Source organism: Pollachius pollachius (genome assembly GCF_949987615.1).
Source record: "Pollachius pollachius genome assembly, chromosome: 3".
Lineage (NCBI taxonomy): Eukaryota > Metazoa > Chordata > Actinopteri > Gadiformes > Gadidae > Pollachius > Pollachius pollachius.
Genome location: NC_136936.1, coordinates 52,197,656 through 52,224,620, shown reverse-complemented (window position 1 = coordinate 52,224,620; position 26,965 = coordinate 52,197,656). Strand labels below are relative to the sequence as shown.

The 26,965-nt window shown below is 44.8% G+C and overlaps 2 protein-coding genes across 2 annotated transcripts in view; one reads left to right on the top strand and one right to left on the bottom strand.

Moving 5' to 3' along the window:
* stk39 (serine threonine kinase 39) overlaps positions 1-18,833 on the top strand; it is a gene marked incomplete at both ends in the record, with an annotated part of 22,402 nt that extends 3,569 nt beyond the window's left edge. Inside the window, 15 exons of the mRNA XM_079731744.1 lie at positions 1-75; positions 5,114-5,252; positions 6,129-6,184; positions 7,019-7,128; positions 10,951-11,052; positions 11,243-11,376; positions 11,475-11,523; positions 11,673-11,738; positions 13,323-13,439; positions 14,501-14,557; positions 15,460-15,521; positions 17,046-17,098; positions 17,603-17,671; positions 18,260-18,324; positions 18,759-18,833. The exon at positions 1-75 is cut by the window's left edge and continues 34 nt beyond it. Of these exons, the coding sequence (XP_079587870.1) occupies positions 1-75; positions 5,114-5,252; positions 6,129-6,184; positions 7,019-7,128; positions 10,951-11,052; positions 11,243-11,376; positions 11,475-11,523; positions 11,673-11,738; positions 13,323-13,439; positions 14,501-14,557; positions 15,460-15,521; positions 17,046-17,098; positions 17,603-17,671; positions 18,260-18,324; positions 18,759-18,833 (1,229 nt within the window). The remainder of the gene's footprint in view (positions 76-5,113; positions 5,253-6,128; positions 6,185-7,018; positions 7,129-10,950; positions 11,053-11,242; positions 11,377-11,474; positions 11,524-11,672; positions 11,739-13,322; positions 13,440-14,500; positions 14,558-15,459; positions 15,522-17,045; positions 17,099-17,602; positions 17,672-18,259; positions 18,325-18,758) is intronic.
* A 5,561-nt stretch (positions 18,834-24,394) lies between these two features.
* On the bottom strand, positions 24,395-25,384 carry b3galt1b (UDP-Gal:betaGlcNAc beta 1,3-galactosyltransferase, polypeptide 1b; the record flags this gene model as incomplete). The annotated part of the gene is made up of 1 exon (XM_079732637.1): positions 24,395-25,384. The coding sequence occupies one exon, from the start codon at positions 25,382-25,384 to the stop codon at positions 24,395-24,397; it is 990 nt and encodes a 329-aa protein (XP_079588763.1).
* Positions 25,385-26,965: the final 1,581 nt, after the last annotated feature.

The window sequence follows — 26,965 nt, the reverse complement described above, 5'->3', positions numbered from 1 at the left end:
CCAACGTGGTGAGCTACTTCACCTCCTTCGTGGTGAGAGATGAGCTGTGGCTGGTCATGAGGCTGCTGGGCGGCGGTGAGGAACGGCTCTGGTTAAGATCACTAGTGTCTGGTACTAGCATCACTAGAAGAATCCATTCAGGTTAGGATCACTAGTGCCTGGTACTAGTATCACTAGAAGAATCCATTCAGGTTAAGATCACTAGTGTCTGGTACTAGCATCACTAGAAGAATCCATTCAGGTTAGGATCACTAGTGCCTGGTACTAGTATCACTAGAAGAATCCATTCAGGTTAAGATCACTAGTGTCTGGTACTAGTATCACTAGAAGAATCCATTCAGGTTAGGATCACTAGTGTCTGGTACTAGTATCACTAGAAGAATCCATTCAGATTAGTATCACTAGTGTCTGGTACTAGCATCACTAGAAGAATCCATTCAGGTTAGGATCACTAGTGTCTGGTACTAGTATCACTAGAAGAATCCATTCAGATTGGTATCACTAGTGTCTGGTACTAGCATCACTAGAAGAATCCATTCAGGTTAGTATCACTAGTGTCTGGTACTAGCATCACTAGAAGAATCCATTCAGGTTAGGATCACTAGTGTCTGGTACTAGTATCACTAGAAGAATCCATTCAGGTTAGGATCACTAGTGCCTGGTACTAGTATCACTAGAAGAATCCATTCAGGTTAGGATCACTAGTGCCTGGTACTAGTATCACTAGAAGAATCCATTCAGGTTAGGATCACTAGTGCCTGGTACTAGCATCACTAGAAGAATCCATTCAGATTAGTATCACTAGTGTCTGATACTAGCATCACTTGAAGAATCCATTCAGATTAGTATCACTAGTGTCTGGTACTAGTATCACTAGAAGAATCCATTCAGGTTAGGATCACTAGTGTCTGGTACTGGCATCACTAGAAGTATCCATTCAGGTTAAGATCACTAGTGCCTGGTACTAGTATCACTAGAAGAATCCATTCAGATTAGCATCACTAGTATCTGATTCTAATATTAGTAGAAGTATCCATTCAGATTAGCATCACTAGTATCTGATTCTAATATTTGTAGAAGTATCCATTCAGATTAGTATCACTAGTATCTGATTCTAATATTAGTAGAAGTATCCATTCAGATTAGTATCACTAGTATCTGATTCTAATATTAGTAGAAGTATCCATTCAGATTAGTATCACTAGTATCTGATTCTAATATTAGCAGAAGTATCCATTCAGATTAGTATCACTAGTATCTGATTCTAATATTAGTAGAAGTATCCATTCAGATTAGTATCACTAGTAATTATGGTCTGATTTGCTGTCCAATTCTTCATCAGTAGTTCGTCAGAAGTTATTATGAAATAGTTTTTCATTTAAGATACAGTTCTCTTTTCTACTGTGTGATTTAATATAGGATTGAACCATTTGGTTCACTCCGGTGACCAACGCTTTGGTTGGTCATCTTAACTAATAGGGTTGGTCATCTTAACTAATGGTGATGGTCATATTAACTAATAGGGTTGGTCATCTTAACTAATAGGGTTGGTCATCTTAACTAATAGGGTTGGTCATCTTAAATAATGGTGATGGTCATATTAACTAATAGGGTTGGTCATCTTAACTAATCGTGATGGTCATATTAACTAATAGGGTTGGTCATCTTAACTAATAGGGTTAGTCATCTAAATTAAAGGTGATGGTCATATTAACTAATGGTGATGGTCATATTAACTAATAGGGTTGGTCATCTTAACTAATAGGGTTAGTCATCTTAAGTAATGGTGATGGTCATATTAACTAATAGGGTTGGTCATCTTAACTAATAGGGTGGGTCATCTTAACTAATTGTGATGTTCATATTAACTAATGGTAATGGTCATATTAACTAATAGGGTGGGTCATATTAACTAATAGTGTTGGTCATCTTAACTAATAGGGTGGGTCATATTAACTAATAGGGTGGGTCATATTAAATAATAGGGTGGGTCATCTTTACTAATAGTGTTGGTCATCTTAACTAATGGTGATTGTCATCTTAACTAATGGTGATGGTCATATTAACTAATAGGGTGGGTCATCTTAACTATTAGGGTGGGTCATTTTAACTAATAGTGTTGGTCATCTTAACTAATGGTGATGGTCATATTAACAAATAGTGTTGGTCAGCTTAACTAATGGTGCTGGTCATCTTAACTAATAGTGTTGGTCATCTTAACTAATGGTGATGGTCATATTAGCTAATAGAGTGGGTCATCTTTACTACTAGGGTGGGTCATCTTAACTAATGGTGATGGTCATATTAACTAATAGAGTGGGTCATCTTAACCACTAGGGTGGGTCATCTTAACTAATGGTGATGGTCATCGTAACTAATGGTGATGGTCATCTTAACTAATGGTGATGGTCATCTTAACAAATAGTGTTGGTCAGCTTAACTAATGGTGATGGTCATCTTAACTAATAGTGTTGGTCATCTTAACTAATGGTGATGGTCATATTAACTAATAGAGTGGGTCATCTTAACTACTAGGGTGGGTCATCTTAACTAATGGTGATGGTCATCTTAACTAATGGTGATGGTCATCTTAACTAATAGGGTGGGTCATATTAACTAATAGGGTGGGTCATATTAACTAATAGGGTTGGTCATATTAACTAATGGTGATGGTCATCTTAACTAATGGTGATGGTCATCTTAACTAATGGTGATGGTCATATTAACTAATTGGGTTGGTCATCTTAACTAATGGTGATGGTCATATTAACTAATAGTGTTGGTCATATTAACTAATAGGGTTGGTCATATTAACTAATAGGGTGGGTCATCTTAACTAATGGGGATGGTCATATTAACTAATAGGGTGGGTCATCTTAACTACTAGGTTTGGTCATCTTAACTAATAGGGTGGGTCATCTTAACTAATAGAGTTGTAAATAGTAAACTGAATAACAATGATGTTGCGTTTTGTGTTTTTGAGTTACCATGTTGTGTAGTTGTGTCTGGCCATGATAAGTGTTTGTGTTTGTGCTACCCTGATGCGTGTTGTGTTTTTGTTTTGCCATGTTGTAACATTTGGTATGCATGTTGTATATGTGTTGTGTGTTGTGTGTTGCATGCGTGTTGTGTGTTGTGTGTTGTATGTGTGTTGTATGCGTTTTTGTGTTGTATGTGTGGTGTATGCATGTTGTGTGTTGTATGCGTGTTGTGTGTTGTATGCGTGTTGTGTGTTGTATGCGTGTTGTGTGTTGTGTGCGTGTTGTGTGTTGTATGTGTGTTGTGTGTGTGTTGTGTGTTCTATGTGTGTTGTGTGTTGTGTGCGTGTTGTATGTGTGTTGTGTGTTGTGTGTTGTGTGCGTGTTGTGTGTTGTATGCGTGTTGTGTATTGTATGCGTGTTGTATGCATGTTGTGTGCGTGTTGTGTGTTTTATGCGTGTTATGTGTTGTGTGTTGTATGCGTGTTGTGTGTTGTATGCGTGTTGTGTGTTGTATGCGTGTTGTGTGTTGTATGCATGTTGTGTGTTGTATGCGTGTTGTGTGTTGTATGCGTTTTGTGTGTTGTATGCGTGTTGTGTGTTGTATACGTGTTGTGTGCGTGTTGTGTGTTGTATGCGTGTTGTGTGTTGTATGCGTGTTGTGTTGTATGTGTGTTGTGTGTTGTGTGCTAGTTGTGTGTTGTGTGTTGTATGCGTGTTATGTGTTGTGTGCGTGTTGTGTGTTGTATGCGTTATGTGTGTTGTATGCGTGTTGTGTGTTGTGTGTGTGTTGTGTGTTGTGTGCGTGTTGTGTGTTGTATGTGTGTTGTGTGTTGTATGCGTGTTGTGTGTTGTATGCGTGTTGTGTGTGTGTTGTGTGTTGTTTGCGTGTTGTGTGTTGTGTGCGTGTTGTATGTGTGTTTTGTGTTGTATGCGTGTTGTATGCGTGTTGTGTGTTGTGTGTTGTATGCGTGTTGTGTATTGTATGCGTGTTGTGTGCGTGTTGTGTGTTTTATGCGTGTTGGGTGTTGTCTGCGTGTTGTGTGTTGTATGCGTCTTGTGTGTTGTATGCGTGTTGTGTGTTGTATGCGTGTTGTGTTTTGTATGCGTTTTGTGTGTTGTATGCGTGTTGTGTGTTGTATGCATGTTGTGTGTTGTGTGTTGTATGCGTGTTGTGTGTTGTGTGCGTGTTGTGTGTTGTATGCGTGTTGTATGTTGTGTGCGTGTTGTGTGTTGTATGCGTGTTGTGTGTTGTGTGTTGTATGCGTGTTGTGTGTTGTATGCGTGTTGTGTGTTGTATGCGTGTTGTGTGTTGTGTGCGTGTTGTGTGTTGTATGCGTGTTGTGTGTTGTGTGTTGTATGCGTGTTGTGTGTTTTATGCGTGTTGTGTGTTGTGTGTTGTATGCGTGTTGTGTGTTGTATGCGTGTTGTATGTTGTGTGCGTGTTGTGTGTTGTATGCGTGTTGTGTGCTAGTTTTGTGTTGTGTGTTGTATGCGTGTTGTGTGTTGTATGCGTGTTGTGTGTTGTGTGCGTGTTGTATGCGTGTTGTTTGTTGCATGCATGTTGTGTGTTGTATGCGTGTTGTGTGCGTGTTGTGTGTTGTATGCATGTTGTGTGTTGTATGCGTGTTGTGTGTTGTATACGTGTTGTGTATTGTATGCGTGTTGTATGCGTGTTGTGTACGTGTTGTGTGTTTTTTGCGTGTTGTGTGTTGTGTGTTGTATGCGTGTTGTGTGTTGTATGCGTGTTGTATGCGTGTTGTGTGTTTTATGCGTGTTGTGTGTCGTGTGTTGTATGTGTGTTGTATGCGTGTTGTATGTTGTGAGCGTGTTGTGTGTTGTGTGTTGTGTGCTAGTTGTGTGTTGTGTGTTGTATGCGTGTTGTGTGTTGTATGCGTGTTGTATGCGTGTTGTGTGTTGTGTGCGTGTTGTGTATTGTATGCGTGTTGTGTGTTGTACGTGTGTTGTGTGTTGTATGCGTGTTGTGTGTTGTATGTGTGTTGTGTGTTGTGTGTTGTGTGTTGTATGCGTGTTGTGTTTTGTATGCGTGTTGTGTGTTGTATGCGTGTTGTGTGTTGTGTGCGTGTTGTGTGTTGTATACGTGTTGTGTGTTGTGTGCGTGTTGTGTGTTTCAGGGTCGATGCTGGATATCATCAAAGGCGCCAACAAGGAGGAGCAGAGGAGCGGAGTGCTGGAAGAGCCGATCATTGCCACCATATTAAAAGAAGTCTTAGAAGGCCTGGACTACCTGCACAGACATGGACAGATTCACAGGTACACACAGGCGTAAAACACACACAAGGCGGACAGATTCACAGGTACACACAGGCATAAAACACACACAAGGCAGACAGATTCACAGGTACACACAGGCGTAAAACACACACAAGGCGGACAGATTCACTGGTACACACAGGGGTAAAACACACACAAGGCGGACAGATTCACTGGTACACACAGTCGTAATACACACACAAGGCGGACAGATTCACTGGTACACACAGGGGTAAAACACACACAAGGCGGACAGATTCACAGGTACACACAGGCGTAAAACACACACAAGGCGGACTGATTCACTGGTACACACAGGCGTAAAACACACACAAGGCGGACTGATTCACTGGTACACACAGGCGTAAAACGCACACAAGGCGGACTGATTCACTGGTACACACAGGCGTAAAACGCACACAAGGCGGACTGATTCACAGGTACACACAGGCGTAAAACACACAAAAGGCGGACAGATTCACTGGTACACACAGGGGTAAAACACACACAAGGCGGACTGATTCACAGGTACACACAGGCGTGAAACACACACAAGGCGGACTGATTCACAGGTACACACAGGGGTAAAACACACACAAGGCGGACTGATTCACAGGTACAAACAGGCGTAAAACACAGGATGGTAAGATAATTATTTGCTTTCTAATAAATGTATTGAATTAATCCAAGCCCAGTCGTTCTGCGTTCTGAGTTCTGCCCTTTTTTCGGTGCCAATCCATTTGTGTTGAGTTCACTTCCTGGATGTCAAGGGCGTTGGGTGTGTGTCGCCTGGGGGGAGGAGCTAGCGGAGGTTCATCGACCTGGGATCAATACTGGCCCACATACTGACTGCTGTCTCTGTCTGCTCGTCCGCAGGGACGTGAAGGCAGGAAACATCTTGCTGGGAGATGACGGTTCTGTTCAGATCGCAGGTGTGTGGCGCTCCAAATGAATCTCTCCCTCTCCGTATTTCAAAAGTATTGAAAAGATAGTTATGGGATAGTGATTTAAAATGTATATCTATTTTCATTCCAACAGTGTCCTATTGCATGATTTATTTCACAATTCTACTTTTTTTTCCTTACGGCGTTATCTCTGAATGTCGATTCTGGGATGCCCCATTCACTTAGTGGAGGACGTGTTGCACTGCTAGTCAGCAGGGTAACCATAGATACCGTTCACATCTCTTTAGAGAAGTTTACAGGCCAGGTCGTTGGCAGGCTGAGGGTTGGAGCTGGTCACACGGTGAGGAAGTAGGGCGCGCTGAACCTCTAGTCCTCTAATGCAACTATCCAATGGTGTTCAGACGTTTAGAAACAGATAAGGGCTGTGATTGATCACCTGCTCACTCCCCGGTCTGTCTGGAACAGCCTGCCTTATCACACACGGTCAGCGTAAACGTATGTACATGTCTATCTTAGGTTTCAGATTAATAAATTTAGTTAGAATAATGACCAGTCTGTAGTTGAAAACACTATCCCATATCCCATCCAAACCTTCTTAGCGCTCGGAATCCAAAATGAATGAGAGATTCTAAGTAGAACATTAGGTCTCTTATTGACCATTTGGATATGAACGCTAGAATAAAACAAAATAAAATTTAAGAAACACAAATATCTGTCTTTTTTTAATGCACAATTTATTAATCTTTGTGCGAATTGCACTAAAACAATTATGTCCGCACAATGTAGAATTGTCTACATAAATCACCAAACTAAATGCAATCCTTGAACCATATGCATTTGTTCTGTTGGTTTTTTGTAAAGATTTCGGAGTAAGTTCATTTCTAGCCACCGGGGGCGACATCTCCAGGAACAAAGTCCGGAAGACCTTCGTCGGAACGCCGTGCTGGATGGCCCCCGAGGTCATGGAGCAGGTGAACCTGTGCTTAGCATTAGCACGCTGTTGTAGTGCTGTAGCATTAGCATTAGCACGCTGTTGTAGTGCTTTAGCATTAGCATTAGCACGCTGTAGTAGAGCTGTAGCATTAGCACTAACACGCTGTAGTAGTGCTATGGCATTAGCATTAGCACACTGTAGTAGTGCTTTAGCATGAGCACGCTGTAGTAGTGCTATGGCATTAGCATTAGCACACTGTAAAAGTGCTATAGCATTAGTACACTGTCTTAGTGCTTTAGCATTAGCATTATCACGCTGTCGTAGTGCTTTAGCATTAGCACTAGCACGCTGTAGTAGTGCTGTAGCATTAGCATTAGCACGCTGTAGTAGTGCTTTAGCATTAGCATTAGCACGCTGTAGTAGTGCTTTAGCATTAGCATTAGCATGCTGTAGTAGTGCTGTAGCATTAGCATTAGCACGCTGTCGTAGTGCTTTAGCATTAAAATTAGCACGCTGTAGTAGTTCTATAGCATTAGCACTAGCACGCTGTAGTAGTTCTATAGCATTAGCACTAGCACGCTGTAGTAGTGCTGTAGCATTAGCATTAGCACACTGTAGGAGTGCTATAGTATTAGCACTAGCACGCTGTAGTAGTTCTATAGCATTAGCATTAGCACGCTGTAGTAGTTCTATAGCATTAGCACTAGCACGCTGTAGTAGTGCTGTAGCATTAGCACACTGTAGTAGTGCTTTAGCATTAGCACTAGCACGCTGTAGTAGTGCTGTAGCATTAGCATTAGCACACTGTAGTAGTGCTTTAGCGCTAGCACGCTGTAGTAGTGCTATGGCATTAGCATTAGCGCACTGTAATAGTGCTATAGCATTAGTACGCTGTCGTAGTGCTTTAGCATTAGTATTAGTATGCTGTAGTAGTGCTTTAGCATTAGCATTAGCACGCTGTACAAGCGCTATAGCATTAGCACGCTGTAGTAGTGCTATAGCATTAGCACGCTGTAGTAGTGCTGTAGCATATGCATGAGCACGCTGTAGTACATTTACATTTAGGGCATTTAGCAGACGCTTTTATCCAAAGCGACTTACAATAAGTGCATTTGTTACAATAAGTACATTTGTCATAAGAAGTGAAACAATATATCGCTGTCGGTACATTAAAGATGTTCATAGAACCAAGTGCAAGTATTACAATTGCTAGGCTAACCCATTCCCCGTGTAAAGCAAAGATAGCAGCTACTGTAGATGCTACAGTAGTGCTATGGCATTAGCATTAGCAAACTGTAATAGTGCTATAGCATTAGTACGCTGTCGTAGTGCTTTAGCATTAGCATTAGTACGCTGTCGTACTGCTTTAGCATTGGCATTAGCACGCTGTACAAGCGCTATAGCATTAGCACGCTGTTGTAGTGCTATAGCATTAGCACGCAGTAGTAGTGCTGTAGCATTAGCATGAGCACGCTGTAGTAGTGCTATGGCGTTAGCATTAGCACACTGTAATACTGCTATAGCATTAGTACGCTGCTGTAGTGCTTTAGCATTAGCATTAGTACGCTGTCGTAGTGCTTAAGCATTAGCATTAGCAATCTGTACAAGTGCTATAGCATTAGCACGCTGTAGTAGTGCTATAGCATTAGCATTAGCACATTGTAGTAGTGCTTTAGCATTAGTAAGCTGCCGTAGTGCTTTAGCATTAGCATTAGTACGCTGTCGTAGTGCTTTAGCATTAGCATTAGCACGCTGTACAAGCGCTATAGCATTAGCACGCAGTAGTAGGGCTATAGCATTAGCATTATCACGCTGTAGTAGTGCTATGGCGTTAGCATTAGCACACTGTAATACTGCTATAGCATTAGTACGCTGCTGTAGTGCTTTAGCATTAGCATTAGTACGCTGTCGTAGTGCTTAAGCATTAGCATTAGCAATCTGTACAAGTGCTATAGCATTAGCACGCTGTAGTAGTGCTATAGCATTAGCATTAGCACATTGTAGTAGTGCTTTAGCATTAGTACGCTGCCGTAGTGCTTTAGCATTAGCATTAGTACGCTGTCGTAGTGCTTTAGCATTAGCATTAGCACGCTGTACAAGCGCTATAGCATTAGCACGCTGTAGTAGGGCTATAGCATTAGCATTATCACGCTGTAGTAGTGCTTTAGCGTTAACCTTAGCACACTGTAGTTGTGCTATAGCATTAGCATTAACATGCTGTAGTAGTGCTATAGCATTAGCATGCTGTAGGAGGTGCTAGTTCTGCTGAACATATCATTAGACTTCTGTTCCCTTAAAAATAGCAATTACCCTTTGTAAAAATAAATATAGCCTTATACTTATCTTAAATAAAGCATTAGGTCTATAGTTCTCTTTGGTTAAATATAACATGTTGACTCAAGTTCTAATGTTATGTTTAACATGACAAATCTCCTATGTTAAACATAGCACTAGAATTCAGTTTTTCTCAAATTTAGCACGAATATAGCTAGGGCTAATTATAATAACAGAAAAATAAAGGTGGCATGGTTGGTAGCTGCAACAGCCCCGGCCTATTATAAAGGGTTAGGGTTAGGGTTAGGGTTAACCCTAATCCTATCCCTATTATAAATGGTTGGGGTTAGGGTTAGGGTTAACCCTAATCCTAATCCTATTATAAAGGTTTAGGGTTAGGGTTAGGGTTAACCCTAATCCTAACCCTATTATAAAGTAGGTGACCCTTCTCTTACTTTTTTTTAGTGAGCAACACCCTCTGGAAATAAACCACCCCCTTAAACATAGCATTTAAGCTCTATAATGTTGGGTTAGAGTCTACTTCTGTTATGTTAACAGTGTTAGAGCCTACTTCTGTTGTGTTGACAGCGTTAGAGCCTACTTCTGTTATGTTAACAGCGTTAGAGCCTACTTCTGTTATGTTAACAGCGTTACAGCCTACTTCTGTTATGTTAACAGTGTTAGAGCCTACTTCTGTTATGTTAACAGCGTTACAGCCTACTTCTGTTATGTTAACAGCGTTAGAGCCTACTTCTGTTATGGTAACAGAAGTAGGCTGTAACGGACGAGCGGTGGGTGGAGATGTGCGCGCATCTCAGAAGCAGGGAGATATACCGCACAAAAATCGATTTCTAATTTGTCAGTTTGCTGTGTGTCTGCCTGGCACAAATGCTCCCGTTGAGCAGATCTTTTCCATAATAAACAATACTATACACACACACACACAAACAGACAAACACACAAACACACAAACACACACACACACACACACACACACACACACACACACACACACACACACACACACACACACGATAGCGATCCACTAAGCTATAATCTAGCATATAAGCAATCGCTCCATTAATTAGTTATTCAGTGTTTCATGTATTTATGCTTATTATTCTTTTTCTATTGACCAAACATTTACATTTAGGGCATTGAGCAGACGCTTTTATCCAAAGCGACTTACAATAAGTGCCTACTTATGACTATCTTGTGTTTTTGTGGCTCGGCATCAGCAGCAGCACTTGCCTCAACTACGAGCGTGTAGTAGGCAAAAAGCGCGGCTCCTTTAAATGGAAAAGCAAAATCGCAAGAGTGATATGAGCTGTAAATATTTTGGACAGCGTTGCGTTTTGAGCTATTCAGTGATTTTGCATCTTTGTCAGCTTTTGGTGTGAACATACAGTTACAGCCTACTTCTCTTATGTTGTGTTAGAGCCTACTTCTGTTACGTTAGCAGCACATTGTTTTACTATGTTTACTATGTTACTATGTTGTAATATGTTGGTCCAACACCGGTCACAATGCCTCAGGGTGGGAAGGCTCGAAGCGTCTTACGAAGCAACCCTCTTCATGTCTCCAGGTCCGAGGCTACGACTTCAAGGCAGACATCTGGAGCTTCGGGATCACAGCTATCGAGTTGGCCACAGGCTGTGCTCCTTACCATCAGTATCCACCCATGAAGGTCAGAGGAACCATTGGCTCATTCCTCTCCTTGTCTCTCAGCAATCCTCAGCCTTCTCTTTTTTCTTCCATGCCATTCTCCCTTCTCGTATATTTGATGTTTTAAGAAATGGATACATGTTCGGCATTTATTTCTTATCTTAACAATGCGATGTCGGAAGGAGGCTTCACGTTGATCTTATATCGTCCAGGTCCTAATGCTGACCCTGCAGAACGACCCTCCAAGCTTAGAGACCGGTGTAGAGGACAAGGAACTGCTTAAGAAATATGGAAAATCATTTAGAAAGCTAATAACTATGTGCCTTCAAAAGGACCCCACCAAAAGGTAAACTTCTGATAACAGTACCTGATATTCATCATTAAATCATCTGCCTGAACATGATTTATTATTAATCTACAATTTTGTTTATATGCACATCACAGGCCCACAGCAGCAGAACTTTTGAAGTGTAAATTCTTTCAAAAAGCAAAGGTATTATTTCTTATTATATTGATATATTTGGGCCCATCGCCATATTTTTCCTGTTAAGTTCTTTGTAAGTTCTGTACAATTATTGTTTGCTACTGAAACTGAAAGGCAAGCTCATTTATTATTTTTATAATTGTGATTTTGCATTACAGAACAGAGAGTATCTGGTGGAGACACTCATGAGTCAGGCCCCAAAGATCACTCAGCGAGCCAAGAAGGTACTAAGAAAAAAAACCTTTCCTTGGAATGTGCTCCCTCATTGAATAAATAGCAACATCCACTGTACAACAGTGGATGTTGTGACTGCCACATCTACTGTACAATGATAGATGTTACTGCCACGTCTACTCCACAATGATAGATGTTACTGCCACGTCTTCTCCATAATGATAGATGTTACTGCCACATCTACTATACAATGATAGATGTTAATGCCACGTCTACTCCACAATGATAGATGTTACTGCCACGTCTACTCCACAATGATAGATGTTACTGCCACGTCTACTCCATAATGATAGATGTTACTGCCACGTCTACTCCACAATGATAGATGTTACTGCCACGTCTACTCCACAATGATAGATGTTACTGCCACGTCTTCTCCATAATGATAGATGATGTGACTGCCACGTCTTCTCCATAATGATAGATGATGTGACTGCCACCTCTACTGTACAGCGTCTATTGCTGGACTGACACCAATTTAATTTCATTGAATATTTATTGTCAATTGACAACCAGCATTATGTTGCTTTATCCATACCATCGACTGCATCTGTTCCGAAGTCTACGGGCCACAAATAAGTAAAATAATGCTACACTCACACTCACTAGACATACAAAACTAAACAAACTGATATTCACATTTTGTGCATACAATACTAACATACATCAATTGGACACAAGACAACACAAGAATTCTTATTTTTATTTGTCTACTTTGAAGATATTTTAGTTTTTGTTGTTCATGAGTATTTTAGGATCAGCTCAAGGAGGCGGAGTAGCGGTGGAGCAGGTAGGAGGGTGGAGCAGGTAGAAGGGTGGAGCAGGTAGGGTCAGTAGGAGGGTGGAGCAGGTAGGGTCAGTAGGAGGGTGGAGCAGGTAGGGTCAGTAGGAGGGTGGGGCAGGTAGGAGGGTGGGGCAGGTAGGAGGGTGGGGCAGGTAGGGTCAGTAGGAGGGTGAAGCAGGTAGGGTCAGTAGGAGGGTGGGGCAGGTAGGGTCAGTAGGAGGGTGGAGCAGGTAGGGTCAGTAGGAGGGTGGAGCAGGTAGGGTCAGTAGGAGGGTGGAGCAGGTAGGGTCAGTAGGAGGGTGGGGCAGGTAGGGTCAGTAGGAGGGTGGAGCAGGTAGGGTCAGTAGGAGGGTGGGGCAGGTAGGAGGGTGGGGCAGGTAGGGTCAGTAGGAGGGTGAAGCAGGTAGGGTCAGTAGGAGGGTGGGGCAGGTAGGGTCAGTAGGAGGGTGGAGCAGGTAGGGTCAGTAGGAGGGTGGAGCAGGTAGGGTCAGTAGGAGGGTGGAGCAGGTAGGGTCAGTAGGAGGGTGGGGCAGGTAGGGTCAGTAGGAGGGTGGGGCAAGTAGGAGGGTGGGGCAGGTAGGAGGGTGGGGCAGGTAGGGTCAGTAGGAGGGTGGAGCAGGTAGGGTCAGTAGGAGGGTGGGGCAGCTTCGTCTTGTATGACGACGGAACCCCTCTCACCCCCTCTCCCCCCCTCACCCCCTCCCTCCCTCACCCCCTCCCTCCCTCACCCTCTCTCCCCCCTCCCCCCTCCCCCCCTCCCTCCCTCCCCCTCTCACCCCTCCCCCTCCAGGTGAGGAGGCCCTCAGGCTCCAGCGGCCGTCTGCAGAAGATGGCGGATGGAGCCTGGGAGTGGAGCGAGGAGCAGCCGGACACGGGCCGCCGAGAGGTGAGGGGGGGGGGTAAGAGGGTGAGGGGGGCTGAGAGGGTGAGGGGGGGGGGGGTAAGAGGGTGAGGGGGGCTGAGAGGGTGAGGGGGGCTGAGAGGGTGAGGGGGGCCGAGAGGTGAGGGGGGGGGGGGGTAAGAGGGTGAGGGGGGCTGAGAGGGTGAGGGGGGGGGGGGTAAGAGGGTGAGGGGGGCTGAGAGGGTGGGGGGGGGGGGGTAAGAGGGTGAGGGGGGCTGAGAGGGTGGGGGGGGGGGGTAAGAGGGTGAGGGGGGCTGAGAGGTGAGGGGGGGGGGCTGAGAGGGTGAGGGGGGCTGAGAGGGTGAGGGGGGGGGGGTAAGAGGGTGAGGGGGGCTGAGAGGGTGAGGGGGGGGGGGGGTAAGAGGGTGAGGGGGGCTGAGAGGGTGAGGGGGGCTGAGAGGGTGAGGGGGGCTGAGAGGGTGAGGGGGGCTGAGAGGTGAGGGGGGCTGAGAGGGTGAGGGGGGCTGAGAGGGTGAGGGGGGGGGGGGGGTAAGAGGGTGAGGGGGGCTGAGAGGGTGAGGGGGGCTGAGAGGTGAGGGGGGCTGAGAGGTGAGGGGGGCTGAGAGGGTGAGGGGGGGGGGGGTAAGAGGGTGAGGGGGGCTGAGAGGGTGAGGGGGGCTGAGAGGGTGAGGGGGGCTGAGAGGGTGAGGGGGGCTGAGAGGTGAGGGGGGCTGAGAGGGTGAGGGGGGGGGGGTAAGAGGGTGAGGGGGGCTGAGAGGTGAGGAGGTGAGTGAGGTAAGGGGGTGGGTTAGGGTTAGGGTCACTAACTACCTATTCTCAACTAGCCCTCGCTATCTAATTCTAACGCTGTCTATTAATTCTAATCGAACCATAAATATCTATCTCATTATAATCTAACCTTAACTTTCGAATTTCCTCTAACCATAACTATATCTTTCTAATCCATCCATAACTATCTATCTAATTATAATCAACCATAACTATCTTATTTCAATCTAACCATAACTATATAATTGTAATCAAACCATAACTATCTATCCTTCTAACTCCAACCCTACCGAGGACATAATAGTAAAATGATGAATCTCATTTTATTTCCATCCCAGAATGACAGGAATGCCAACATGGTCCCGATGGTCACGCAGACTCTTCAGCACCCCCAGGTGGGCGGTAGCTGCACTACACCAACACACGGCCGCACTGTGTGTGTGTTTGTGTGTGCGTGCGTGCGTGCGTGCGTGTGTGTGTGTGTGTGTGTGTGTGTGTGTGTGTGTGTGTGTGTGTGTGTGTGTGTGTGTGTGTGTATGTTTTTGTGTCTCTATTAGGGCCCACTAGTAGGGGGCCACAGTGAACGGCTGTTTAGTCTGTGGTGAAAGTACTGCTAACTGCACAACATCACAGAGTACTTTCTTCTCTGTGGAGTACATTACAGAGTACTTTCCTCTCTGTGCAGTACATTACAGAGTACTTTCCTCCCTGTGCAGTACATTACAGAGTACTTTCCTCCCTTTACAGTACATTACAGAGTACTTTCCTCCCTTTGCAGTACATTACAGAGTACTTTCCTCCCTGTGCAGTACATTACAGAGTACTTTCCCCCCTGTGCAGTACATTACAGAGTACTTTCCCCCCTGTGGAGTACATTACAGAGTACTTTCCTCCCTGTGCAGTTCATTACAGAGTACTTTCCCCCCTGTGGAATACATTACAGAGTACTTTCCTCCCTGTGCAGTACATTACAGAGTACTTTCCTCTCTGTGCAGTACATTACAGAGTACTTTACCCCCTGTGCAGTACATTACAGAGTACTTTCCTCTCTGTGCAGTACATTACAGAGTACTTTCCTCTCTGTGCAGTACATTACAGAGTACTTTACCCCCTGTGCAGTACATTACAGAGTACTTTCCTCTCTGTGCAGTACATTACAGAGTACTTTCCTCTCTGTGCAGTACATTACAGAGTACTTTCCTCTCTGTGCAGTACATTACAGAGTACTTTACCCCCTGTGCAGTACATGAGAGTACATTCGTCCCCTGGTTGATGTAGCTCCCTGTCCCTCCTGCAGGTGGAGCCCTTCCAGAACGACGCCTTCATGGATGGTGTGGTTAACCTGGTCCTACGGCTGAGGTCAGCGTCCTCACCCTTAGTGCCCTCACACTAACCCTCAGCGTCCTCACCCTTAGTGTCCTCACACTAACCCTTAGTGTCCACACACTAACCCTTAGTGTCCTCACACTAACCCTCAGCGTCCTCACCCTTAGTGTCCTCACACTAACCCTTAGTGTCCTCACACTAACCCTCAGTGACCTAACACTAACCCTTAGTGTCCTCAACCTTAGTGTCCTCACACTAACCCTCAGTGTCCTCACACTAACCCTCAGTGTCCTCACACTAACCCTCAGTGTCCACACACTAACCCTTAGTGTCCTCACACTAACCCTCAGCGTCCTCACCCTTAGTGTCCTCACACTAACCCTCAGTGTCCTCACACTAACCCTTAGTGTCCTCAACCTTAGTGTCCTCACACTAACCCTCAGTGTCCTCACACTAACCCTCAGTGTCCTCATACTAACCCTTAGTGTCCTCATATTATCCCTTAGTGTCCTCATTCTAACCCTTAGTGACCTAACACTAACCCTTAGTGTCCTCACCCTTAGTGTCCTCATTCTAACCCTTAGTGTCCTCATACTTACCCTTAGTGTCCTCATATTAACCCTTAGTGTCCTCACCCTTAGTGTCCTCACACTAACCCTCACCCTAACCCCGTGCTATGATGACTACTAGATAGTGTTAGCTAACCCTAACCCCGTGCTAAGATGGCTACTAGATAGTGTTAGCCAACCCTAACCCAGAGCTAAGATGACTACTAGATAGTGTTAGCTAACCCTAACCCAGAGCTAAGATGGCTACTAGATAGTGTTAGCTAACCCTAACCCTGTGCTAAAATGACTACTAGATAGTGTTAGCTAACCCTAACCCAGAGCTAAGATGGCTAGTAGATAGTGTTAGCTAACCCTAACCCAGAGCTAAAATGGCTACTAGATAGTGTTAGCCAACCCTAACCCAGAGCTAAGATGGCTACTAGATAGTGTTAGCCAACCCTAACCCTGTGCTAAGATGGCTACTAGATAGTGTTAGCTAACCCTAACCCAGAGCTAAGATGACTACTAGATAGTGTTAGCTAACCCTAACCCTGTGCTAAGATGGCTACTAGATAGTGTTAGCCAACCCTAACCCCATGCTAAGATGGCTACTAGATAGTGTTAGCCAACCCTAACCCCGTGCTTAGATGACTAGTAGATAGTGTTAGCTAACCCTAACCCAGAGCTAAGATGACTACTAGATAGTGTTAGCTAACCCTAACCCCGTGCTAAGATGACTAGTAGATAGCGTTAGCTAACCCTAACCCCGTGCTAAGATGACTACTAGATAGTGTTAGCCAACCCTAACCCTGTGCTAAGATGGCTACTAGATAGTGTTAGCTAACACTAACCCTGTGCTAAGATGACTACGAGATAATAATGGAGATTATTCTAGGTTCTACCAGACATCTTTTTATTCAAAAGACTCTGTTCTTCAAGTTGTGCCCTATCCCTTGACCCTAAAAATAAACACATGCGTCCTGGTTTTAATGTCTGCTGCTCCTTTCAGGAACGGCAGGAAGGAGTTGAACGACATCCGGTTTGAATTCAGCCCAGGCCAAGGTGAGGAGAGGCAGGGTATCAGCATCCTGATATGCCCTGGTTATGGTTCTCTAGCTTTGTATGGCTTATATTACAATATACATCAATAATATTTTATATCACTCACTCTATTTATCATATCTTATCATTATTTAAACAATTTGTATAACCCTATCATGCCTTTGTAGGGTTTGTATTAATGTAAGTTATTATAATATATTATTATCAAATAGTATATATTATTCTATAGAATATTGAATATATATATTACATTGTTTTAATGTCTTTGTAGGTCTTATGTTATTATATAGTATGTATTATACATTATATATTATCATAATGTATTATCATAAATATAACGTATAATAATCATAATAATCATTAATAGAATTGATGATAATAGGGTTAGGGTTAGGGTTAACCCTATTGATGATAATAGGGTTAGGGTTAGGGTTAACCCTAATCCTAACCCTCATTAATAGAATTGATGATAATAGGCCTCATGTTTGGTTTTTCTCCTGACAGACACCTCGGAGGGCGTGTCCCAGGAGCTGTACTCCGCCGGATTGGTCCACGGACATGATGTCATGATCGGTATGAGTCCGCCAGTCTAGTCGAAGGGTTAGTCAGTACAGTCTGGTGTAAGGGTTAGTTAGAACAGTCTAGTCGAAGGGTTAGTCAGTACAGTCTGGTGTAAGGGTTAGTAAGAACAGTCTAGTCGAAGGGTTAGTCAGTACAGTCTGGTGTAAGGGTTAGTCACTACAGTCTAGTCCAAGCATTAGTCAGTAGAGTCTAGTCTAAGGATTAGTCAGTACAGTCTGGTGTAAGGGTTAGTCAGCACAGTCTAGTGAGTGGTTAGGGTTAGTCAGTACCCTCTAGTCGAAGGTTTAGTCAGTACAGTATAGTCTAAGGGTTAGTCAGTACTCTCTAGTCAAGGGTTGGTCAGTAGTCTAGTCTAGGGGTCAGGGTTGGTCAGTAGTCTAGTCTAGGGGTCAGGGTTAGTCAGTACAGTCTAGTCTAGGGGTCAGGGTTAGTCAGTACAGTCTAGTGTAGTGGTTAGGGTTTGTCACTGTACAGGTTTGGGCGTTGAGGTAGACTTGGCCGCTTTGGAAAGGGTAGACTAAATAGTTCCGGACTAAATAGTTCTGGACTAAATAGTTCTGATCTGTTTCTGTGCCTCAGTGGCTGCTAACCTTCAGCGGATGGTCGATGACCCAAACACCTACAAAGTACTCACTTTTAAACTGGTAAGTTTTACACACAGTTCATTGTTCTGCTGTATGTCATAATACAGGATGTTAACTGCTTATTGATATCAGGACTGTTGGGTTCAACGGTAACTAGTATGGAACCATTTAACACGTACAGTGGGGCAAAAAAGTATTTAGTCAGCCACCAATTGTGCAAGTTCTCCCACTTAAAAAGATGAGAGAGGCCTGTAATTTTCATCATAGGTATACCTCAGCTATGAGAGACAAAATGAAAAAAAAAAAATCTAGAAAATCACATTGTCTGATTTTTAAAGAATTTATTTGCACCGCCATAAAAAACGCTACGTTAACCCTAACCCTAACCCTAACCCTAACCCTACACTAAAATCTTCCTGTTGACCCACATGCACACTAACTTAACTTGGTTAAGGCAAAAATGGAGGTGTAACTGTCCTGAACCCCCCCCCAAGGCCTCCCGCTGCGACGACTCAGAGACCCCGGATGAGGTGAAGCTGACCGGCTTCGCCCAGCTCAGTGTCATCTGATCACCGAACCCTGCCCTGGAACCATAAGGGTTAGGGTCAGGGTTAGGACCCGCACTGCCCTCCCCTAATCCTGACCCCTACCCTAACCATAGCCCAGCCTAACTCTAACCCAGCCTAACCCTAACCCTAACCCAGCCTAACCCTAACCCAGCCTAACCCAGCCTAACCCTAACCCTAACCCAGCCTAACCCTAACCCAGCCTAACCCTAACCATGCCTTACGGAGACGAGGAGGACAGAGACCAGGAGGGACAGAGACCAGGAGGGACAGAGACCAGGAGGGACAGAGACCAGGAGGGGACAGAGACCAGGGGACAGAGACCAGGAGGGACAGAGACCAGGAGGGGACAGAGACCAGGAGGGACAGAGACCAGGGGACAGAGACCAGGAGGGACAGAGACCAGGAGGGACAGAGACCAGGAGGGGACAGAGACCAGGAGGGGACAGAGACCAGGAGGGGACAGAGACCAGGAGGACAGAGACCAGGAGGGGACAGAGACCAGGAGGGGACAGAGACCAGGAGGACAGAGACCAGGAGGGGACAGAGACCAGGAGGGACAGAGACCAGGAGGACAGAGACCAGGAGGGGACAGAGACCAGGAGGGGACAGAGACCAGGAGGGGACAGAGACCAGGAGGACAGAGACCAGGAGGGGACAGAGACCAGGAGGGGACAGAGACCAGGAGGGACAGAGACCAGGGGACAGAGACCAGGAGGGACAGAGACCAGGAGGACAGAGACCAGGAGGGGACAGAGACCAGGAGGGGACAGAGACCAGGAGGGACAGAGACCAGGAGGGACAGAGACCAGGGGACAGAGACCAGGAGGGACAGAGACCAGGAGGACAGAGACCAGGAGGGGACAGAGACCAGGAGGGACAGAGACCAGGAGGGACAGAGACCAGGAGGGGACAGAGACCAGGAGGGGACAGAGACCAGGAGGGGACAGAGACCAGGGGACAGAGACCCCTAGCCGGTCCACCACCAACTCAGGCAGTACAGAGGGAACAACATTGGAGCTTCCTTTGTTGTTGTTTTCTTCTGGACTTGAATTTGATCTTGCAGCTGCTCTCATTATTTATTGGAATGAAAATGTGTCTCTTTGGGGAGATTGTTTGTGAGTTCATTGCTATATATTTGCTGCAAGTAAAATAAGCAAAAGACCAAAACTATTCACAATAACCCTAACCCTAACCCCATTTTGAGATGTTCTGTTCTACAACATCAGAATGTTTGGCTTCATTTATTTATTAGGGGGATAAAGTGTGATGTTTTTTTATACAAAGCTATAGGGCGTCTATAACGCAATCTGAGGACAGTGTTGATGGTTCAAAACTGTCTCTTTTTATTTATTTCTGTCGAATATATAAGATGGACAATCAGCATACCCTGCTAATTACCATTCAAACCAAAAAAACATATTTTTTGCAACAACAACATAATTTTTCTCACGGTAATGGCGACTTTAGGACCTAATTCACCCTCACACACAAAGGCTCACTGCTTCGGTGGCCTCCACAAAGGTCAAAGGTCATGTGACCATTTCAACCTTGTAGTTTATTTGCTGAGGTTTTAGAAGCCTAGGCACAAGAGCACTACAGTAGAACCTCCACTCTGACTACACTACAGTAGAACCTCCTCTCTGACTACACTACAGTAGAACCTCCACTCTGACTACACTACAGTAGAACCTCCTCTTTGAGACTACAGTAGAACCTCCACTCTGACTACATAACAGTAGAACCTCCACTCTGACTACGCTACAGTAGAACCTCCTCTCTGACTACACTACAGTAGAACCTCCACTCTGACTACACTACAGTAGAACCTCCACTCTGACTACACTACAGTAGAACCTCCTCTTTGAGACTACAGTAGAACCTCCACTCTGACTACACTACAGTAGAACCTCCTCTTTGAGACTACAGTAGAACCTCCACTCTGACTACACTACAGTAGAACCTCCACTCTGACTACACTACAGTAGAACCTCCACTCTGACTACACTACAGTAGAACCTCCTCTTTGAGACTACAGTAGAACCTCCACTCTGACTACACTGCAGTAGAACCTCCACTCTGACTACACTACAGTAGAACCTCCACTCTGACTACACTACAGTAGAACCTCCTCTTTGAGACTACAGTAGAACCTCCACTCTGACTACACTACAGTAGAACCTCCACTCTGACTACACTACAGTAGAACCTCCTCTTTGAGACTACAGTAGAACCTCCACTCTGACTAACTACAGTAGAACCTCCACTCTGACTAACTACAGTAGAACCTCCACTCTGACTACACTACAGTAGAACCTCCACTCTGACTACACTACAGTAGAACCTCCTCTTTGAGACTACAGTAGAACCTCCTCTCTGACTGCACTCAAGTAGAACCTGCACTCTGAGACTACAGTAGAACCTCCTCTTCAAGAATAAAGTAGAACCTCCACTCTGAGACTAGGTTAGAACCTGCACTCTGAATACACTACAGTAGAACCTCCACTCTGAAACTACAGTAGAACCTCCTTTGAGACTACAGTAGAACCTCCACTCTGAGACAACAGTAGAACCTCTACTCTGAGACTACAGTAGAACCTCCACTCTGACTGCACTACAGTAGAACTTCCACTCTGACTATAATACAGAACCGCCACAGTAGAACCAAAACGTACTAGCCATAGTTTGTCCAAATATATCTGTAACCTTTAAATTACTTAAGTTTTAATGTATATTGAATATTAGCTTCCATAATGTGTTTTTGATTTTATTCATGAGGTACTTTTATTTTAATAGTATGTTGCCATTATCCCCGTTTCCTCTGTGATCAGCTGGTTTTAAACATTTATTTTCTTCAATAAATATATTCAATGACATACCTACCTCGCTGCCTGCGGTTCCTGTCTCATACTGGTAGAGTACAGCCATACTAAAGAAGAAAAATATCCTCTTTCTTCACAGATTGTCATTTTGTTCCATTAATGAAATAGCAACTTGATGAACCAAGAGAGCCATCATTAATTAATCAAGAATATGACATCATGGGGTAGATTTGTAGAAAGCTCTAGCAAATGGCAGCAGTTTGGCAGTTGGTTGACATTGAGAACACACCCACACCTGATGGCATGACATGAGCCCTTTACGGGCTGCTCGACTGGTTATGGGCAGGTCAACTGGTTAAGGACAGGTCGGCTCGTTAAGGGCAGGTCGACTGGTTAAGGGCTGCTCTACTGGTTAAGGGCAGGTCGACTGGTTAAGGACAGGTCGGCTCGTTAAGGGCAGGTCGACTGGTTAAGGGCTGCTCGACTGGTTAAGGGCAGGTCGACTGGTTAAGGGCAGCTCGACTGGTTAAGGGCAGGTCGACTGGTTAAGGGCCAGGTCGGCTGGTTAAGGGCTAGGTCAGCTGGTTAAGGTCTGCTGGTTAAGGGCCAGGTGGGCTTGTTAAGGGTCAGGTCGACTGGTTAAGGGCTGGTCGGCTGGTTAAGAGCTGGGTCAGCTGGTTAAGGTGTGCTGGTTAAGGGCAGGTCAGCTGGTTAAGGGCCAGGTCAGCTGGTTAAGGGCAGGTCGACTGGTTAAGGGTCTGATCAGCTGGTTAAGGGCAGGTCGACTGGTTAAGGGCAGGTCGACTGGTTAAGGGCAGGTCGGCTGGTTAAGGGTCTGATCAGCTGGTTAAGGGTCTGATCGGCTGGTTAAGGGCAGGTCAGCTGGTTAAGTGCCAGGTCGGCTGGTTAAGGGTCTGATCGGCTGGTTAAGGGTCAGGTCGCCTGGTTAAGGAGCTGCAGTGTTATTTGAGTTAGACAGAATGGGCAGAGGCAATATAATAATAATAATAATATAATACCCCCGAGCAGACAGGATAAAAGAAAGTGTTTTTTAATATAAAAAACATACAATCTAGAACAGCGGACCTTTGCAAAGGATTCTGCTTCACAGTAAAAGAGCTTTGAAGACTTTGAAGAGGAACTTAAAAAAGAAAAGTTGGAAGTCAAAGCCAGTTTTGTTTTAGAAAAGTGTCCATTATTTCAATAGTGCTTCCAACGAGTGACACACCAGATATACAGTCTGGGATGAGAAGAATAGTTCATTAATATTAACCAGTAGAGGAATGGTCAGGAACAATTTTAATGTACTTAACCCACGATATGATGCAGTGTTTGTACTTTTATATGAGGCTGAAGATTACCAACTGTATGTTTATCGACCAGTAGCTTGCCCATTATACAGACATAACATACTATTGTACCCATAAAATAAATGCATGTAGAAACTGAGAAGTAATGAACAGCGACTCCTTAAACAGCGCAGCATGTTACCAGAGAACAGCGACTATTTAAACAGGGCAGAATGTTACCAGAGAACAGCGACTCCCTAAAGGGCAGCATGTTACCAGAGAACAGTGACTCCCTAAAGGGCAGCATGTTACCAGAGAACAGCGACTCTTTAAACAGGGCAGCATGCATGAGGATTCAGCAACCCCTGATGGAAAGGGTTCTCTTCATCCCTGCTGGAGACTTTCCATCTCACGTATCAAACAGAATAAATGAATGACATCAGCAAATCACAGAGCCCTCCTACAGCTGTGGTCTAATGAAGGAAATCAGTAAATCACAGAGGCCTCCAAAAGCGGTGGTCTAATGAATGAAATCAGTAAATCACAGAGCCCTCCAACAGCTGTGTTCTAATGAATTAAATCAGTAAATCACAGAGCCCTCCTACAGTCTAATGAATTAAATCAGTAAATCACAGAGCCCTCCTACAGTCTAATGAATTAAATCAGTAAATCACAGAGCCCTCCTACAGTCTAATGAATTAAATCAGCAAATCACAGAGCCCTCCTACAGTCTAATGAATGAAATCAGTAAATCACAGAGCCCTCCAACAGCTGTGTTCTAATGAACTAAATCAGTAAATCACAGAGCCCTCCAACAGTCTAATGAATTAAATCAGGCAGATTAGGAAGCACATTATGTCGACCTTACCGAATTATATTTAGTGTATGGAAAATGTTTGTTTTTCTCAGTCTTGAGTGAATAAATTAAAACAGCTGTTATTTTTGTGAATGTAACAATGTATGTCATCGGCATAATCAAGTTAAACAAGATAAATTGGCCTTAACCCATTTGAATAAAGTAAAAGCCGCACCAATTACAAAGGACTAGCAATAAGACATTTCAATGCATGAGCACATGTGTGACAAGGCTAATGTCTTTAAGGACCGTTGGGTTGAATCATTCGACTGACGCTCAGATCGACGCAGATACAAACCGGTTGACATACGTAGGAGCATGGATCAGCTCCACGTTATCTCCTGTTCCACCGGATTGTGCAGAACCAGACACATTCAAACTGAAGAGAACAAAGGCAAGAAGGAAAAAATGGTATAGGCCCTTCCGTTTTTACCCCTGAAAATCATTTACCCAGGCGCCCCTTGGAGCTAATGGTAACATCTCAGGCGCTCCTTTGAGCTAATGCTAACATCTCAGGGGCTCCTTGGAGCTAATGCTAACATCTCAGGCGCTCCTTGGAGTTAATGCTAACATCTCAGGAGCTCCTTGGAGATAAGCCTAACATCGCAGGTGCTTCTTGCTTGACATGTCATTCCAAATGCGGTGCATCTCCTCCGGGGAGATCTGGTGGACAGTGAAGACGCGACGGTACCGGCACAGACTGTACGCCATCTTCCAGTGGTTGAAGCCACTGTTCTGGTACGGATGGACGCCCAGCTTACGCAGACACAAGCCCACGTACACGTCCTCCAGGTGGATCAGCCTGGTGTGTAGCGAAGTCTTGAAGATGAGTTCGGCCACGTCCGCCGAGAACACGTAGCCCGTGCCCGAGCAGAAGGGCGGGTACTTGCTGTCCGGGTACAGGTCCCTGGGCATGTACCACTTACTGCGCATGTCCCGGATTGGACCCCCGTTGATGACGTAGCCTGTGAAGTACCTCCGCCGGGGCTTGGTGCTGGGCTTGAGGAGCTTGTAGATCAGGTTGTCCATGTTGACAAAGATGTCGCTGTCTGTCTTCAGGATGTACTGGGCCTTGGGGCAGTAGGTGGACACCCAGCGCATGCCCATCATGGTCTTCAGCGTCAGGTTGTGGTACGAGTCCACAAAGTCCTCCACCACGATGTCGTGGAAGATCTGGCTCTCCTGCTCCACCATCTGGTTCAGGATGCCGTCAGTGTTCCTGCCCAGCAGGAAGAGCGTGATGATGCGGACGTCGCCGAAGGAGCCCTCATCGCCCCAGGTCTCCCGGATGGCCTGCCGGGCGTCAAACTCCTTGTGGGTGGTGCTGATGAGGATGACCAGGAAGGGGGGAACCTCCTCGCACTTCTTGGGCTCGTTGATGACGAAGCGGAAGGTGTGGGGGTTGAGGGGCCGCGTGTGGATGTTGCTGAAAGTCTCGTTCCTGGGCGGCTTCGGGGCCTTGCGGATGGGGATGTGCATCTGGCCCACGTAGGTGGAGGACGGGCGTGAGATGCTCAGATACCACAGAGCACTCGCCCAGCAGACCACCGTCAGAAGGTACAAACACGAGACCTTGGAAGGCATCATGCAGCATCTAGATGGGCTTTGAGTCCATTTGATGTTTACTAGGAAGGTTGTTTTCTATTGGAGCTCCATGGCTGGGAGAGGCAGCCCTATGCTGCTCCAGCGGGCCGCTGGACACTCATCGTCAGTGATGAATTACTCTCGGGAGAAGCGATAAGGTTTTGCTTTTTAATGCAAAGCCATTTAACGTTGTATAGACGTCCAGTTCCTTCGTCTGACACCCCTGAACCTCCATTTATATCTGGAAAGAAAGAAGGAGGGCCAGATTACTGTATCAATATTTTAGAAATTAATTTGCTAAAAGTTATGAATAAGTTAGAAAAAAGTACTGCTTCAGTTTAAGCACAACAGATAAAACGATGTAATGTTGATGTAACCCTAACTTTAACTTAAGGCTGATGTAACAAAATGATATAAAATAGACTTAATGGAACTTAACCATATTGTACCTTTATGACATGGTGTGCTTTACCTTTGTCCTGACTGTAATCCAATTATGAAATTATGCCTTTAACTTTATGAAATGGTATCTAGTAATCTGTTATTATGTTGGATTATGCAAACCTTAAATGTGCTGAGTGCCACTACTACAGTTAAGGTTAAGGTTAATTCAGAAGTTACCTCAAATATAAATTAAAAAAGCATTCATTTTGTATTAAGAAATCCCCTTTGAAGGGTGGAGGACCACTAATGTATCCTAATGCAGTCTGGGTTACCTTAAGATAACTAATGTAGACCTAATATAGTCTGGTATACCTAAAGATCACTAATGTAGACCTAATGTTGTTTGGTTTACCTTAAGAGAACTAATGTAGACCAAATGTAGTCTGGTTTACCTTAAGATAACTAATGTATTCTAATAGCCTGGGTAGCCCCGCCCATTCAGCCGGCGATTAGAGTCCGCTCTGCAGAAGGGTCTGGAGAAGAGCAATACATTTCTTTCTGCTACCGATACGTTTTTGAGGGAGCCAATCACCAAGCTGGATTTTCCCCCTGGCGCACTGTTGGCTGGTTTAAAATAATGGTGACGGCAAACAGCCAATTGCGTACAGAGTCATTTGAACTAGGCCCATTGATCATGCCTCTTGTGCTGAAGAAAATGACAGCAGCTTCCAAAGACCAACGTGCAAACTACGATTGAGCTTGGTCTGGCAATAGCCAGGCTAGTATTCTAATGTAATCTAGTTTACCTTAAGATAACTAATGTACACCTAATGTATTCTGGGTTACTTTAAGATAACTAATATACACTTAATGTAGTCTGGGTTACCTTAAATTAACTAATGTGTTCCTAGTCTTATTTATCGGTCTGATAACTAATGTTTTACCTTTAGGGCATTTAGCTGACGCTTTTATCCAAAGCGACTTACAACGGTTAGTAAACACATTGTCACACCGACGGCATAGTCAACCATGCAAGGCGACAGCCAGCTCGTCGGGAGCAGTCAGGGTGAGGTGTCTTGCTTAGGGACACTTCGACACTCAAACTAGCAACCTTCCGATTACCAGTCAACCTGTTCTACCTCATGAGCTAAGCCGATCCTTTACCAGTCTTTTTCGTCTTTTTCGTCTTCATCGTTTTGT